Source organism: Poecilia latipinna, unplaced genomic scaffold, assembly GCF_001443285.1.
Source record: "Poecilia latipinna isolate Pla-1442-1.1 unplaced genomic scaffold, P_latipinna-1.0 Scaffold1186, whole genome shotgun sequence".
Lineage (NCBI taxonomy): Eukaryota > Metazoa > Chordata > Actinopteri > Cyprinodontiformes > Poeciliidae > Poecilia > Poecilia latipinna.
The window spans coordinates 369,212-385,651 of NW_015113802.1; the positions used below are offsets into that span (position 1 = coordinate 369,212).

Genomic DNA, 16,440 nt, shown 5'->3' on the forward strand with positions numbered 1-16,440 from the left:
TTTTTTTTGTGCGTGTGTGTGAACGTCACATGAATAGAACCTTCAAGATAATCGTGTGCTCAAATATTTTATCAAATTGAAGCAGAGTTTTTCAGTATATTGCCAAATTACATCTGTGAAAACATGTTCAATATTATTTAATCTTAAGTATTCATAGAATGTAGAGAAAGCTTTTTTTAAATTAACATTTTAACAGTTTGGTAGTGGGTTGTTTTACCAATACACAATGCAGAGATATGTCTGCCTTTTAGGACATTTATGGACAAATGAAAATGAATTTGACACTTCTGCTACTTGCTCCAGAAAGAGTGGGCTCGAATTGGCCTTAAAAAAAAAAAAAAAAAAAAAACAGGATGCAACAAAAGACACACCAGCTTCGTTTTTCGTATGAAAACTTTGTTCATTTTGAGATAAGAGAATGAAGTATCGCAGGACAAAATGCAACAGCCTTCAATTTTTAAATAAAACCTGGTTCTGCAAACTCAGTTCAGAAACTAAAGTCGAAGCGCAAAGTAGAAAACAATACTGCACACGGAGGTAAGTTTGACACACAAATAGAGAATTGGTGCAGGGGGTATCGTTACATTAGAAAAAGCAGTCTGTACAAATGATGCCACTTTTGTTTTCTCAGTGGTTTGAAGAAAGAAAATCCTCAGGCTACAGAAACTTGATGTCCAGTCAGACGGGACACAAGCAGCTTCGCAGAGCTGTGAGGTGTAAAACGACCGGTTCAAGGTTTGCATTATCACTGGACGAAGCGGACACAGATCAGGCACTTTTCGGACCTCCCTTTTACACACATATCATACAGATATCACAGAGATATTTACATTTAGTTTTTTTTTTTGTTTGCTTGTTTTGTTTTTTTTAAACCTTGGAGAAAACCCACAGCAGGGTGTTGGGTTCTCACCACAGTTTCAGATGAGTGCACACATCCAAGGTATGTGTGTGTGTGTAGCGTCTTTTTGGGGCTCAAGCACTTAAGGTGAGTCCGCTCTTCCTCTTAAGTTCTCCTCCGTGACCACGCTTTGTCAAAACCTCCTGACGACGCCAGGTGACCTTAGCTCCACATCCTCAGAGTTTCCTGGGAAGTACCCATGATGCCCGTAGTTAAACTGGGAGTGGTAACCACGATAGTAGGCGTCTTGCTCTTCCTCGCCTCCTCCTCGGTGGTGGTTATATGCCACTGCAGCAGGATTGTACGGCTGTCTGTGGGGAGGATTGTAGGGCTGGTAGCGGCCGCCGCCGAGGGGCAGGGGTGAGACTGGAGTGGTATGGAGGGGATATTTAAGGTCACGACTGAAGTGAGGCTAAAGGAAACTGAAGCTAGATGCCACAACCAATGAAAATCAAGATGTAGTGTTGCTAAAGCATGGTAAGGGACTTCTAACAGAAGCTCAGCAGGAACGTGAGGCATGCAGATGGACATGCAGCGTCAGAAGTCGTGTTAATTGAAGTTTAGGGAGGCTAAATAAAGCTTAGTTGTGCTAATTTTTTCCAGTTATCAAAATGGGTGCATTTACTCCAGGGGTAAAAGACAGATTTTCAGCACATCTCGGAATTTGATTTGCACAGGTAAGCCAGGCTGTACGGCGATAAAAGCAGACAATCAGAAAGAAGTGCTATTCATCACTGTTTAGCTGATTGATCGGGCTTTGAAAGAAGTGATTAGCTGTGATGAGATTTGAGCCCGAAGCAGGCGAACGAGGAGGAAGATGAGTAATTGTTGATAAATGGCAGTGCAATTGTTGGTGGCAGCATTGAGGAAGGTTTTTTTTTTCTTTTTTGTTGGTTTTTGAGACTTTTTACATTGAGCTTCTATTACTGCTGACAAATTTTTTATTTAACCCAAATAATGCAGAACAGTTTCCAATCAGAAATTCAGTTAGATTGTGTACTAAAGCTAACCTTGGCACAAAATGATTCTCTCTGTAAATTCAGTGTATGTTTGAAGTCTGATTTAGATCAGGGGTCTGCAACCTTTACAAACAAAGAGACATTTTGCACACAGTCCAACTAAATAAAACTCTTTTAGAGCCATAAATGTTACATAACATTTTGCAAAAAGACATTTTCATTTTTAAAAATTCCTATCTACTGTAGGAAATTTTAAAATAACCACAGTTTTATTTCTGCTTTTAGGGTTTAAAACAACAACAACAACAAAACAGGACAAAATGACAAAAAGGATATTTTCTTTTATAGGAAGAAAATGTATCACTTTTTCTGCATAGAAAAAAAAAACATTTTCTTCTATGGGAAAACATTTTTCATTCACGAAAAATGATTTAAACAAAAACTAGTTTCCAACATCATGATGAGAAAAAAATACTGCTGATACAGGATTAATTCCATGCAAAACAAAAACAAAAAACAACTAAATCTGCATTTGTTCTGCATTTTAAAAAATAGTCGGTTCTGGATTCTCTTAGTCAGGTTTTTAAGAGCCACAGGTTGCAGACCCCTGATTTAGAAGCTCCTGAAAGCTGGAATTTAGAACCCGCCCCTTTATCAGGCTTTGTGTTTATCGTTTGGCCTCTTGGGGAATGAATGACTGGATGTTTCTGAACAAGGCAAAGAGGGAGCTGGGCACGTGGGGAGGAGAATGAGGAGAGATGGCTGGAGATTTCTCCTCAGTAATCATTCCTGTAATCCTGTTGGACTTCAAATCAGAACAAGGGAGAGCAGGGGGGGAGGGAGGAGGAGAGAAAGACAGGAGAAGTTTACCTCCCGTGAAGAAGGAAAACCCATAGACACCGAAGACTTGCAGACAAACCATTTCAAACCTGCTGGGTTAGGATTTAGGAAGTGAAAAAAACAAACCCCAGACCATCTCTTTTACAGAACGGAAACTCAAACCTTCAGAAAATCATTGAGCGACACAAGAACAAGACGCTTAATGTGTCAAGTCTCTATTTTTCCCTCTGCTTATTAGAAAGCTTAAATAAAAACGTCTGACGCAGAAAATGAAGTGAGGGACACAGGTTGTGAATTCAGAAGAAATTTGTTAGTTTTGTACACCCAAGCATAATGTTTGAAAGAACCTGTCAGCAGTTCTTTCTTGAGTCAACATTCAAGTGTAACTTGAATCTAAAAAATAATGTTTCTGCTGGAGGGTAAAATGTTCAAAGGGACGGTCTATCAAGCGGCAGCCTCAGATGTTTTTAATGCGTCCAGAGTGCAGCTAGCGCTGAAATCTAAATATTGGATACAATAATAGTAGAAGATTGTGTTTAGTTTCGCTTTATATCCTCTCCAACCAGGTTATAGTAATGTTGGCAGCACTGTGTTCTCTTGTTTTACCCGTCTGGTCTGATGTTATGCTGAAGAAATCTGAGGTAGTCTTCCTCATTATGTGTTGTACAAGAGAAGCTCAACAGCCCCAGAGCCTAACAAGCGCCACCACTGTGCTTTATATACAGTGGTGGAGTGTTAATGAGGCTGGAAGAAGGTTTATTTCAAGACATACGTCTGTGAAATGTCCTATTTTATATATTTAGAAAGCCACACATACACAGACAACATATTTTATCTTTGGTCTAAACTTAAGATCTATAATCACAGCAATTTTAATGTTGTGAATACAATTAAATCCATTTGTTTCACAATTCATTTATATTCTTTATTTTTATTCTTTCTTTGTTATGCTAACCCAATGTTTTTCCCTCAAATCTGCATGTTTCATTGTTTTCAAATCAAATCTTTACTTACTAGCAATTAGTAGGATTTTTTTTTTTTTTTTAATGGGTACAATATCAAAGTAAATAATAATGTGTACCAGCTAAACGTCATGAAAATTGGTTTTGGCTTTTAAAATACAAACTGAAAAAAGAAAAAAAAAACTGGATGCAGCGTAGTTGGTTGGCAGGGAGGAAAACATTCACTTAAAGTGAAAAATGTCAAGGAAAATGAAAACTTTCTAAACTGAACTCTGCCTTTGAAGTGGTTGAGCAGGGAGGCTCAGTTTAAACCTCGAATTGTTCAAAGCGGCAGATGAGACTCTTAAACTCAAAATGGGGGGAAAAGAACAATTGAGAGTTGAATCTATTTAAATAAATCTGCTTTGATGGATAAAATAATGTCTCATCCATCCGCTACTTTTCACAGATGACGTACGACATCGTAGCCGCGACGGCTCTTAGCTGTGGACTTTGCAGAGGGCTGCAAGATCATCATCTGTATGAATATTCAGAGACGCTGCGCATGCCACCGTGTACGGGCCCGGATCTGTGTAGGAGCATATTTTATTAGATTTCAACACAGACAAATAGCGTTGACCTGTTAAGTCCTTAATCTGTCTGTGTGGGCATGAATGAATAAACTTCCAACAATAAAAGTCGGATGCATATCCAACTCTGAGAACTTTACAAGAGCATTAACTATCTGAGGGCAGACTGTCGCTGCCTTTTCTCGCATTTTATTAAATGGAAAGACACATTAAGGCCAGACTGGCAACGATGTTTTGGAACAACAAGAGCAGAAGATATTTTCAGCAACGCCGCTCAGAGACGACGACGGGACAAATAAGGATGCATTCCAGTTTAAAGAAACACCACTAAATATTTTAAAGATGTCTGCATATTTTGCGTTTTGTGAAAAAAGATAAAGACATAATGAAAACAGAATGTTCCAGTCAAAATGTTATTTCGGCTTCAGCTGCCAGATCATATTTGGCCTTGTACTCTGTCAGTAATGCGTGTGTTCACACATCTGCAGAACTGGATCCAAACCTTAATATTATTAAAACCATGTTTCTCTCACATTTCTGAGGTGGGAATTAAAAAAAAGAAAAAAGGAACAGAGAACCATCCGGTTTCTATTGTCTTCCCACATAAATCACATCCACTCATCCCCGTCATGACGTTACTCTGCTTCTTAGGCACACTCCCATGTGATGTCTCCAGCTGGGTGATCCCCGTCCCCATTTGGTCATCCACAGTGTTTAAACCATAGTCTGTCTATAAAAAAAGCTTGAAGACCCAACAGGCCAGCAGTCACTTTCTCTGATGTGCAGCATATGTGGAACAGCATGCAAGAGCAAAATGACTGGCAACAATAAGACACTGGCTCCGACGCATGCTTTGCTCCGACAGACTTCCATTCACGACCTTTTTGTTTCAGGAAACTCTACACATGTTTCTTCTTTCGGATCTTAATCTAATGACCGCAGAAGAAAAGCATGGGGCATTTCTCTACTGTGATACACAAACCCTGTTATAATGTAACGTGGTTCGAAGCAGATGCATGTCTTAAAGGGGCAGATTAGTGTGAAATCGACTTTTTTGAGCTTTCTCTCATCTTATAATGTTACTCCCTCATCAAAAGCTTAAGCTGAGCATTGCTTAGATTTTTTCGTCCATGTTTGAGAAATCATTTAGACTCCCGTGGCAACAATTCAGCTCTGCAAAACACCTAGGGGGAGTAAGCGCCTCTTCTGAGCTGCAGATTCAAAATACTAAGCTCCCGTCTCAAAGAGCACCTCTCCCCCGTGATTTCCCCACTCAGCTCCTTCAGACTAGCCAGCAGCAATTAGCAAACACCTTCAACTCTGCTGAGCTGACTATACAAGCTACTTCTCAGTGCAACTCTGGTAAAAATGTTAAAATGTTGATAGAGCAGTCCTGCTGTGATGGCTTTCTGACAGCGTTGAGTTGGAAAGAGCAGGACTTTCTTGGAGATAGAGACCCAATGTCAAGGTGTTAAATTACAAAGTCAAATATCTTCAGTCATATTTGATAGATACAGCATTTTTACGACAACTGAAGGCAACGGTTGCTTGATTGAGGTATAAAATGAAGCTATGTGGCTGGAAAACACATAATATTGCCCCTCTAAATAAACCAAGTAACCATCTTTCTGTGGGGTTCTACAACCAGATAAAAAGATTAACAACACATTAATGCGATTTTGTGAAATACACCATAAACAAATATATTAACGTCTTATAACAGTTATAATGTAATTGTCCTATTTTGTTTCCAATCTGAAAAAGAAATTCAAAAGGTAGTTCAGGGACGAATGGATAATATTTACCTCCAACATTGTATCCCAGACACGAGTTCTGGTCACAGTATCCTGGTGGTCCGGTTGGTCCCGTAGCTCCTGGATTTCCAGGCCTACCAGCCACTCCCGGGCTCCCGGGCCGACCAGGTGGGCCCTGGCTGCCTGCCCGACCTTCGCCTGGCAGGCCTGAAGATGGAGAAACAGCTTCTATTTAAAGACGGGGTGGTAGGTTGCGCATGCAAAGTGGTTTGATATTTTGGTAGAATGACTGCAGCAGTGAGACACCTGGTGAGAAAATGTAAGAAAAAAAAAAAAAAGCAACACACAGTGCACCAAAGGTACACCCTGTCACTATTAAGAAAAAGCTTCAGCCTCTGCAGCTTTAACAACATGATATAAAAAATTAGCGAGCTACAATTGGCTGCTTGCCGTTATCCAGATAACAGAGTATGATAGCGAATGTCCTGAGGGCAGGAAGAGGAACGACGCAGCTCCGAGCTGAAATCTAGCCCCAGGCCTCTGTTTGATGATTTCACAGGACAAACTGCTCCGCTAGGACTGCTCGGCAGTCTGCAGGAATCGGATATCAATATTTTAAAGGTAGTTCCTTTCGCCAAGTGCGGAAATTATTATCCCACAGTTATTTAAGAAAAGCACAGAGAATAAAACTTCCTCTAAAAACACTGAGGCTTGATGTATGTTCGAATATGTTTTGCCTCTTCAGTAATGTAACCATGGAAAAGTTTCAGTTAAAGTTTGTCTTCTTGTGCGTATCGATCACAGTAAGCTGAAAATACCAGCACCGACATATTTTTATAACACAAACCTCAAATTCCACACCGCACTCTGTAAAATCAATACGGAGCATCACATTCATGGGCTGAAATGTCTGCTGCTCGCCTTCCTCTCTTTGAGAATCAGAAGAGAGTGAATCCTAAAAGCTTTACGGCTGTGGCTAACTTCAGGTCTTGTTTTAATATTGCAGGCATCCTGGTTTTGTAAGCTGTACAATAAGACCAATGTGCAAACATTTTGTCTGGAAATAAGAAATGATCCCCATGGACAGAATAAGTTTACGAGGTCATATATTGGTTGCTTTTGGAGTTTGAAGCAAAACAGCGCGCTCTCAAAAATCTGTCATCATGATCAGGACTGTGTTGTGTCTTACCGGGTGCACCGGGTGGTCCTCGAGGTCCCTGACTCCCAACGCCTGGACTCCCCCTCTCTCCCTTTTCACCTGGCAAACCTGGAAATGCAGAGTTTGAGATTTTACTAAACCTCTGTGATAATCCGTTGCAGAATAAGTAGAGCTTCAGCTTCTGAATTTTATCTCCTACCGCAAATGTAAATAAGAGCCTAAAGAAGGAATTAGCAATTTTTTTCAAAACACTTTTCTGACACAAAAAGAGCCTTTATAGCCAGGAAAAGGCTCTCGGAAACAAGAACCTTATATGGCACTACCATATAAGGATGACAACAAACTGCAGAGCATAACTGCCTATTGTGGTAAAAAGAAAAAAGGTTTTGAGAAAAATATGTTTTTAACAGGAATATGTTGAATGGATGAGTGACCACTTACTGGCAATGTGAAAAAAGAATAAAATATACACCCTTTCTCCATAGATACTCAGCAAGATTACACATTCAAACCACTTTTTACCCAAGGACTATGAAAGAAAAAGAATGTTCTCTTCAAGGTACGAACACAATAAGCCGAGCGATGAGGACACAACACTGACAGAGAGGCCTAGTTGCAACAAAAGCCAGAGGATTGAAATGTTTGTGGATAAGATTTCTTTTTAATTCACAATGTCTTGTGCCAGTATAAAATGTCTCATCCATGGATCAGCCCACTCTTTAAATACTCCTTCTACATGAGTTTACCTACAGCTGCTGGACTAACTCATTTTTTTCACTCAGCTCAGTGAATCATCCAACCACAACATATGTAACGTTAGCTTGAAATTAAGCCACATGTTTCTGTGAGGAAAAACTAACTTCACATGGACTAATGCAGTTCAAGGAGAATGAATGAAAGTGTTCACAATTACTGTGAGTGCACTTAAACACTCATGAGAGAAACGTGGACTGAACATGTGTAGGAAAGTGAGACTTTCATCTGCTTCCGTTCACTTCTTCTGTTTCACGTCACGATTTGGCTCAGTATAGCCACTGTTCTGGTAACAATCTTTTCCCAGAAATGGGTTTTTGTTGTACACGTCAATGTAATAATGCTGGTCAGAACTGGAGCAGAAATAACAACATCAACATGGATGACAAAAAATTTCTGTTTTTGTCACAAACGATCATTCACCACGTGGAAAATGACACGGTTTGTGAAAACATCTTTGAATTTCTTGAGTAGAGTGCTGGCAGATTTGGTTGTCAAGGACAACAGGTCCCCTGACTTTCCCCTCCTCCCTGGACAAAGCAACATCTCCATCTTTGTCTTATGAATTTACATTCCAGCTGGAGACTTCAAGCCGTCACTACTGTTGTCCTGACTGATTCTTGTCACACGCTAAAGTGTGATATGGTGTTCCCGTTAGCTTCTGTTTTCTGCCAGCTTGGTTCATTTTCATTCTCATTATTTTTTATGTACATTTTTTTTTATTTTTGGGAAAAGGAATGAATATAACTCCTGAAACAGGAATGAATATAACTGTCACATGTCACTATTAGGTTTCACAGGCAGGAATCAAAGACTCCTTGCTAACCCACTTTAATGTGGCTACAAATTGAACCACTGACTAAAATCCTTTTTATTTCAAAATCAGTTTCATGTTTGTTTTTTGTGAAAATGAGCTGAATAAATTGCGTCTCCGGGCAGTTTGCTGTGCAGAAAAGCAGCCTGTTTGAGTGATTTAATGTGTCCTTTTTCAAATATTATAGAACCACATTAAAATCTGATCTGCAGATTTTTTTGTCCTACTTCTTTTATGACCGTTCTAATGGAGAAAATGAATGTCATAACCTCGGATAAAGAGACATTCTCCGTCTTGAAAGTCTGTGCATTAACTTTTTTAAACTGATACATAAAACTAAACGAGTTTCTTATGTTGCACGATTTTGTCTGAGTGCAGGTTAAGCTTTTAAACTGTAATGTGGCTTTTATGTGCGCTGAGGACCAGTGGCAACAGATTCGACGTTTTACTGGAAAGACTCGAAGGACTCCACCCCTGACGAGGACGAGTCATAGCTGGACAAACGTTCAGCAGTTCTTAATTTTTCCCAGCTCTTTATGTGCATCTAGGCTGCATTCAAATTTTTTTTTTTTTTTTTAGCATGGGTTACATGTCTCAGTTATTAGGACAGAGACTCATAAACACCGTCTGTCCTCTAAGGAATGATGTCATGGGTACCAAAGTTACTGTCTTTAATGTGATTTGAGGGAGAAAAAACACAAAACACTGCAAACAAGCAGAATGACTCCCAGACAAAGAAGCAGTGTGAGCAGAAAGGTCTGCTGAATGTCTCCTAGCATATCTATGGTTTGTATTTGTTCTTCATCCATGTAAAGCACTTAGTTGAAGTTTTGATAGTGGTAGTAGAAACCATACTGTTCATTCTGACATTTTAATTTATGCACTACAAGCTAGCACTTAAATAAACCCTTTTTGCATGAACATTAAATGAGTATTTAGTGATTGTTTTGGAGTTAGATCTTAAAAACAAAAGATAAATAAACCAAGAACAAGGCAACTGAGAGCGTTGCTACCAATGAATAATGCCATTACATACCAGCACAAAACACATCGGCAAACAAAAAGATAGAAGTGAGGAGTTATACGTTATCAAATGAGAAGAAGAAAGCAAGAAGAAATGTGTGAGAACTGCAAATAAAAAGGGTTTAAGAGTAATTTAGCTATTAGAACAATATGACGACAACGTAGTTCATCACTACCTTTATCCAAGACTATACATGATGTTTAATAGGTGAAAATAACACGTTGATATACAAACTAATTATCGTGGGTAAAATCAGGCATGGGGAACATTTAGAATGAGTTGATTTATTTAAGTTGATCTTTTGATGTCAGCAGGCAGGGGACACAAGTAAAAATCGAACTAAGCAGCATCTTTTTTAGCAGAGTTACTAAAAGCTGCTTCAATTGTCAAAGTCCTGATTGGTAATGTTTTCTGTTGTTCACATGGTGTGAACTGTGGTTTACGCTTCACCCTTCAGGCCTTTTGCAGGGCCAAAATTATGTTAAATAATTATTTTCAAGGTCCTCCAGTTGGGGTTGATTTTCCAAATATTTCAGTGGGTGGTTTCAAATTCTTGTAAGTACTGATCTTATGTTGTTCACTTTCGAGTAGTTAAATGTGTGCAGGGTAAACAGGGAAAACCTCCTTCAAAATGATGAGTAACAATATTCTCAACTTATTCATCTGTCGTACGTCAGCCATTTAAGAACAAATGTAGAGGTTTCCCAAGTTATTTCTAAGCACAAATTACTGTTTTAAGATTAGATAAAAAAAATATTCCGATTACATAAACACAAAACAAGGCAAAATAAGATCTAAATAATTTAGTACAAATCCATCAAGGGAAAGCATCAGTATTTTTTCCATGAGAGCATCTACTTATCTCACCTCTTTCACCCGGTTGGCCACTCTGACCATTAGCACCGGGGAAACCGGGTCTGCCAGGGGCGCCTTGCTCTCCCTGGGGCCCAGGAGGGCCTCTCCTGCCCGGCTCGCCCGGCGGCCCCGTCACTGTTCGGACCGATCCTGAAAACTGTTGGGGAATCTGGTTCAAGATGGAATTATAGCGGGAGAAATGACCTAGAAGAAGCAGAAACGGTTAGGAAAATGAACAGTTTCCCCATCATTTTTAAAACCACAAATTTATGGAAAGTTTAACACACACACACACAAAAAAACAGTAATTAAAAAAACTAAAATCAACGACTCACTTTGGATGATCTGTTCACACACTTGCCGTGCAATTGCTCTCACTGCTGCTTGGGACTGCACATCGCCCTGAAGAACAAATGGACAGCTCTACACACTGCAGACAAATGGCACTTTTCCATCTGAGCAGCCATGGGGACGATAACCGTCAGACCAGAGGTTGATTAATGGGTGGGTGAGATCTAAATGGTGTTTAATTAGCACTGCCAACCTTCATTCCAAGCTGATTCTTTTACATTTATATTTTCCAAAAATGATAAATTTAAATAGCACTTCTCATTTACATGTTAAAAATCTAGATACAGCTCTGGAAAAAATGAAGAGCCCACTGTGCTGAACCCCATTAAAAACCTCATGGTTGTTCCATCAAATACTGATTTCTGAACTCTTCCTGAGTTAAAACATTAGTATTGTTGTTTCTAAATGAATATGAACTTGTTTTCTTTGCATTATTTGAGGTCTGAAAGCGCTGCATCTTTTATTTTGACAATTTCTCATTTTCTGCAAATAAATACTAAATTTTAGCTTAGCATTTCAGAGACATGTTGTCAGTAGTTCATAAAATAAAAGAACAATGTTCATTTTACTCAAACATATACATATACAAAGTAAAATCAGAGAAACTGAACACGTTAAGTGGTCCCGTAATTTTAATTCAGAGCTGTATCTTCAATAAGCCGAGCTTAACTCTTGAAATACCTGGAATTTCAGTTCGATATTTGTATATTAAAGAACAGAAACAAAAGACAAAAAAATACCTTTTTGTTTAGTGAACCATTTTTGGGGAAATTCATCAACAAATGTTATCTTTTCTGAACAAAGTAATCTAACAACATGAGTGATTTTAGGTTTCTATGTTATTTTACGGTTATTGCAATGTTTGATTCCTTCTTAAAACTCCATGAGAGGGATCTAAATAAGATCAGCTGCTCCTATTTGTGACTTGAAAACATGAAAAGGTCAGCTGAAGGGCTGATCAAAAGTGTAAAAAAAGAAATCCTCATCATATTACCACCATCTTTGATGAGAACTGGGCCAACTCACAGAAACGCAGTTCTGAGGAGAAAAATCTTCTCTTTTTCTTTTTAAACGCCTTTCATCTCGGTTCTTGAAGCTAAAATTAGCTGCGTCGAGGTACAAACGTCCCCAACGTTTAGTTTTGATTCAAGCCGGCGAGGAGCGTGTCTTACAAAGCCGCTGGCGTCGACGTCCTCGCTTTTGTCAGCAAAAATCCAGACACTGCCCTTGGTGCTCCATGAACACCAATTTGATTTGGTTCGCTTTAAACAAGCATGAAGACACGGTATGGAAAAAGCTGCCTGTTCGAGTTAAGGAGCCAGCGACTCATACAGAGAAATGTGATTTCTTCTAGAAAGAGCTGGGGCCATAAGTGAAAAACTTTGAGGGTTTTAGAGAAGAAAAGGGACAACATGTCTACTGGAATATCGCTCTAACAGCAGCTAACGTGTACAGATTGAGTAGCTTACTCTCTCTCCTTTATCGCCTTTGGTACCAGCAAGACCCTGAAAAGATGAAAGCACAGGGAGAAAATAACATTTATTTAGGATGCAGTGATGTGGAGAAATATTTGTCTCCTTGCAGGTTTCTGCTGCTTTAGCTTTTTCATCACAGCTAATGTTTCAGATCAAACACATGTCAGACTAAGATGACAAAACAGTAAAAAAATAAGCACAAAATAGAGATTTAAACTAAGGATTGCATCTGTTAACAGGAAAAAAAAAAAGCTATTTAAGCAAATCTGCTCCCATCTGGAAAAAGAAACTGCCTTCTTTTTGAATCACTGATTCACTCAGTTTAAGCTCATTTCTTGAAAATTTTGATACATTTTCACTTTCAGTCCTTATGCAAGATTACAATCTGACATGCAGAATCAAGAAATCACTTAAATAGAACCTGTCTGACAACAGGAAGCAGGCCAAAATATTTCAAAACGCCACACATCGTGTCCAATGTGCAGAACTTCAAGAACAGACGAGAAATGAAATCTAAAAATCTGAGAAGGGCTGCCAGGGAACTGAAGACAGTTGTTACAAAAAAGGATGACACTGCTAGTTTTTAGGTTTAGGAAACAATTATTTTACCCGATGAGCTTTTTTGCCCTTTATAGATAAAATTATTGCTCAAAACTGGAATTTAGTATTAACTTAGATTATGTTTAACCAATATTAAAATTTATTTAATGATCTTTTAAAAAATGCTTCACAAAAATCTCTAAGTTGGGTGTCTAGTCATTCACAACACATGTCCCTCAGAAACAGTCATTTTTATTTCCTTCTCACAAATGTCACCATTTGTCACTCTTATCAGTTCTTTTCTTCACAGCACTTTATCTGTTGTCTCATTGGCTTTACTAAAACATAAAAGATTGGGACAAATGCAGTGCAATAAGCCTCAAAGTTTATAGTTCACAGAAAATGACATCTGGGCTTTGGATAAATGTACTTTCTGTCAACACTGTAAAACCAAGGAGAAGCAGCACGCATACGCCAAGCATGAGCAAATCAGTCATTGTAATCCAGAGGCATATAAAAGACATTTCCTGGCCACAGGGCTCTGTCCATTAAATAAAAAAAAAGCTGAAAATACTTTATTCAAAAGCTGTTGCCACTTTTAAATGGAAACTTGTTTAGTTTGAGTGGAAAAATGTTCTTGACCACCACCACCACCACCACCTGCTGTCTGATTGTGCTTGTGTGCAAGGGCGACGACTGAGTTAAAAAATTAACCGAGTATGAATCAGCCGATGATGGGAAAGGTCTAGCCAATGTCTGACACAGCTGCTGGACGAAGGAGCCAACCTGAACAGTAAAAGTTCTCGTCTTGGACCTCTCCGGCGAGCCAGGATCATACGAGTCTTTCCAGACACATAAATGTCTGCCGCCTTATCAGGTTGCCATGGAAAACCATGCTACATAATGGCAATGTGAGGACCGCTCATAAAAACCTGATTTATTATTGATCAGAGCTGACTTTCCTTCACTCCACGCATGTGTAGGGTTTCTCCAATAAGAGAATTCAGAATATTTTTACTATAAACCTTGAGTTTCAGATCCCTCCCCCGACTTTCCTGTCTCTCTCTCTCTCTCTCTCCCTCTCTCCCTCTCTGGTGTCAAACGTGAACTGATTAAGCACTCCCAAGAAGATAGTTGAGCTCATTTCTTTCAAAGTTGGCAAACGTGAGGGAGCTCACCATCAGGTCGAGCAAGATCAATTTCAAAAAGACTCTCCAGGTGGTTGGATGACTGGAAACCACATTCAGAGTCAGAGCCTGATCCACGTCCGACGCAGAATAGGGATGTCAGCGGGAGCTTCGACAGTCTGGCACATTTATTTGTATATGGCCCAAGGAGAGCTGATGAAACAGTAAACCAAATCTGCTCGGTTCATCTCTATTAAAAGGTTAATCCCAAAGTTTCATCATTACTGATCTTGATAGATGAAGCAGAGCATTTCCAGATGCACCACTCTCTTTCCTAAAAACAGCTGTTTGGGTTTCATTTTGGTCGACCAAGACCAGAAACTGAAGATCTGTCCCTCTCTAGCTTTAAATGCTATTAAGCTTTCACGGATATAAATCAATTGTCATTTAATTAAGTTCTCAGTTGGATATGTCCAACTTAGCAAACCTAGTTGGTCAAATTCCCTCTAGATTCACTTGGATGCTTGTATTTGGAATATAAACGGCATGAAAAAGAAACTACATAGAGACGAAAACAGAATCAGTAAAATAATCGTAATTTGAAGTGAATACTTTTAGGAGGTGCAGAAATTCATATGGATTTTATTTGAATCTTGGACAGAAAGCAGATGCAATCTCTTATAGATATGTTTTTTCTGGATTTGTGTGTGTGTGTGTGTGTGTGTTTTTTTAAATGTGTGCGCGATGGGGAGGGTGTCTGTGATTTATGGATCGACTCTGCGAGCCAAACTTGCTGCCAGCCTAGAGAGCTGACCCAGGACTAGATTAGCTGTCAGCAACACCACGGTGTCATCCGTTATGGTTAGCGCCACACGCAGTTCGGATCGTCTCGAAGACTATTCAGTGTCCTTGTGTATGTTGTGCTGCTTGCGCTAATTCTTTTTCTTTTGAAAGGCAGAACAAAACACGAGGGCATAAACGCTGACTCACGTTAGACATAAAAAAAAAAAAATCACTTGAAGAAGCACAACACACAAGAGGTTTGCCTTGTTACTATATCAATATTAACACACTGCTGTGTCTTGAAAAAGTATTCATATCACTAACTTTTCTCTGAAAAACTTTGTCATTGGGATTTTACCTTAACAGTGCAGAATTAGGATGTTTATAACCCAATCTATGTTTTTTTTTTTTTTATATATTTTACAATGTTTTACACTGGTTTTCAGTGTATTTATAATGTGTCTTCTTTACTCTGATACCCCTAAAGAAGTCCTAGTGCAACAAGCGGCCTCTGAATTAACTTATTTGGTACAGAGAGACCACAAGTGTGTAACTTGGTCTCAGCATAAATCTGACCTCATAGATTTGTTAGAGAATATTTGAGAACAAGCAGAATCATGAAGATCAATGAACGCAAAAATTTAACTATTGATTCTTTATTCCACTAACCTGGTGTTTATGAAAACCTTGCTCATAGGAAACCATAAAAGAAACTGACTCAGAGGGAATGAATGCATGCCACCTGTTAATATCTTTAGGTTTTTACAGCGCACTGTTCTGTTTTGCTTTTTCACGTTAAAAAAAAAAATCAGTAAAACAGACCGATGAGTGAATAGTTTAGGTGATCTAAATTTGTGAGGTAATGTACTTTTTTTTTTTGGCTCTAGGGGCTTTTTAATTGAAAGTGCTAAGCCAGGAAAGTAGGCGAAGAGAAACAGAGAAGAGAAAAATATGGTGAATGCTATTAAACAGATTATCAAATTAAAATGAATCTGAAATCAGCTAAAGTTATTAATGGCAGATTAAAGTTTGGACAAAATTGGCATAGAGAATCATAAAAATTAATAGATGTACCTCTACTGTCTGTTTAACTGTTTGTGTGGTCTGGCCGAACAAGCGTCTCAAAATAAAACAAAGAGTTATTAATGAAAAATATTTAGATGTTAAATAAAAGTTGTTTTTTGGGGGTTGAAACATCATTTAAAGGAAAAAAATCTGAACTCACAGGCACTCCTTGTTCACCTGAAGGTCCCGCTGGTCCACTGGGCCCTGGGACTCCAGGAGCTCCTGGAGCTCCCTGAGAGAAAAGAGAGAAAAACAAGAGGAAGTGACTGAAGACAGGACAAAAAGACGACGGGACTGAAATGACCGCAGCCTTACGATGGGTCCAGGAGGTCCTTGTCTTCCCTGAGGACCGCTGTTACCCGGCTGACCCTGAAAGAAAGATGGTTTAATACATTCAGCATATTGTCTCTCAATGCTCCTTTTATTATGAGTCATTTACTGCATTTTTCTACTCTTTATTATAATGGAAAACAATTAGGATATTAATAAAACCAAACTGTTTTAGTATCAGA

General features: G+C 38.9%; 1 protein-coding gene across 2 annotated transcripts; it reads right to left on the minus strand.

Moving 5' to 3' along the window:
* Positions 1-23: 23 nt before the first annotated feature.
* On the minus strand, positions 24-16,378 carry col14a1a (collagen, type XIV, alpha 1a). 2 transcript variants are annotated; one of them, XM_015053576.1, is made up of 8 exons: positions 16,244-16,378; positions 16,089-16,160; positions 12,408-12,443; positions 10,923-10,989; positions 10,600-10,791; positions 7,172-7,249; positions 6,034-6,189; positions 24-1,264 (listed from the first exon to the last, which is right to left on the minus strand). In XM_015053576.1, the coding sequence occupies exons 1-8, from the start codon at positions 16,361-16,363 to the stop codon at positions 1,032-1,034; spliced, it is 954 nt and encodes a 317-aa protein (XP_014909062.1). In that variant the 5' UTR covers positions 16,364-16,378; the 3' UTR covers positions 24-1,031. The 2 variants fall into 2 exon arrangements, with proteins under 2 accessions (XP_014909062.1, XP_014909063.1); XM_015053577.1 differs by lacking the exon at positions 24-1,264 and adding an exon at positions 2,338-2,662.
* Between the last annotated feature and the right edge of the window lie 62 nt (positions 16,379-16,440).

Coding starts and splice junctions, on each gene's coding strand:
- col14a1a (XM_015053576.1), bottom strand. CDS start 16,363: ATGACTCATAATAAAAGGAGCATTGAGAGACAATATGCTGAATGTATT. Junction 10,792..10,922: donor GTGTGAACAGATCATCCAAA/GTGAGTCGTTGA, acceptor TGCTTCTTCTAG/GTCATTTCTCCCGCTATAAT. Junction 1,265..6,033: donor TCTGGGATACAATGTTGGAG/GTAAATATTATC, acceptor ATACCACTCCAG/TCTCACCCCTGCCCCTCGGC.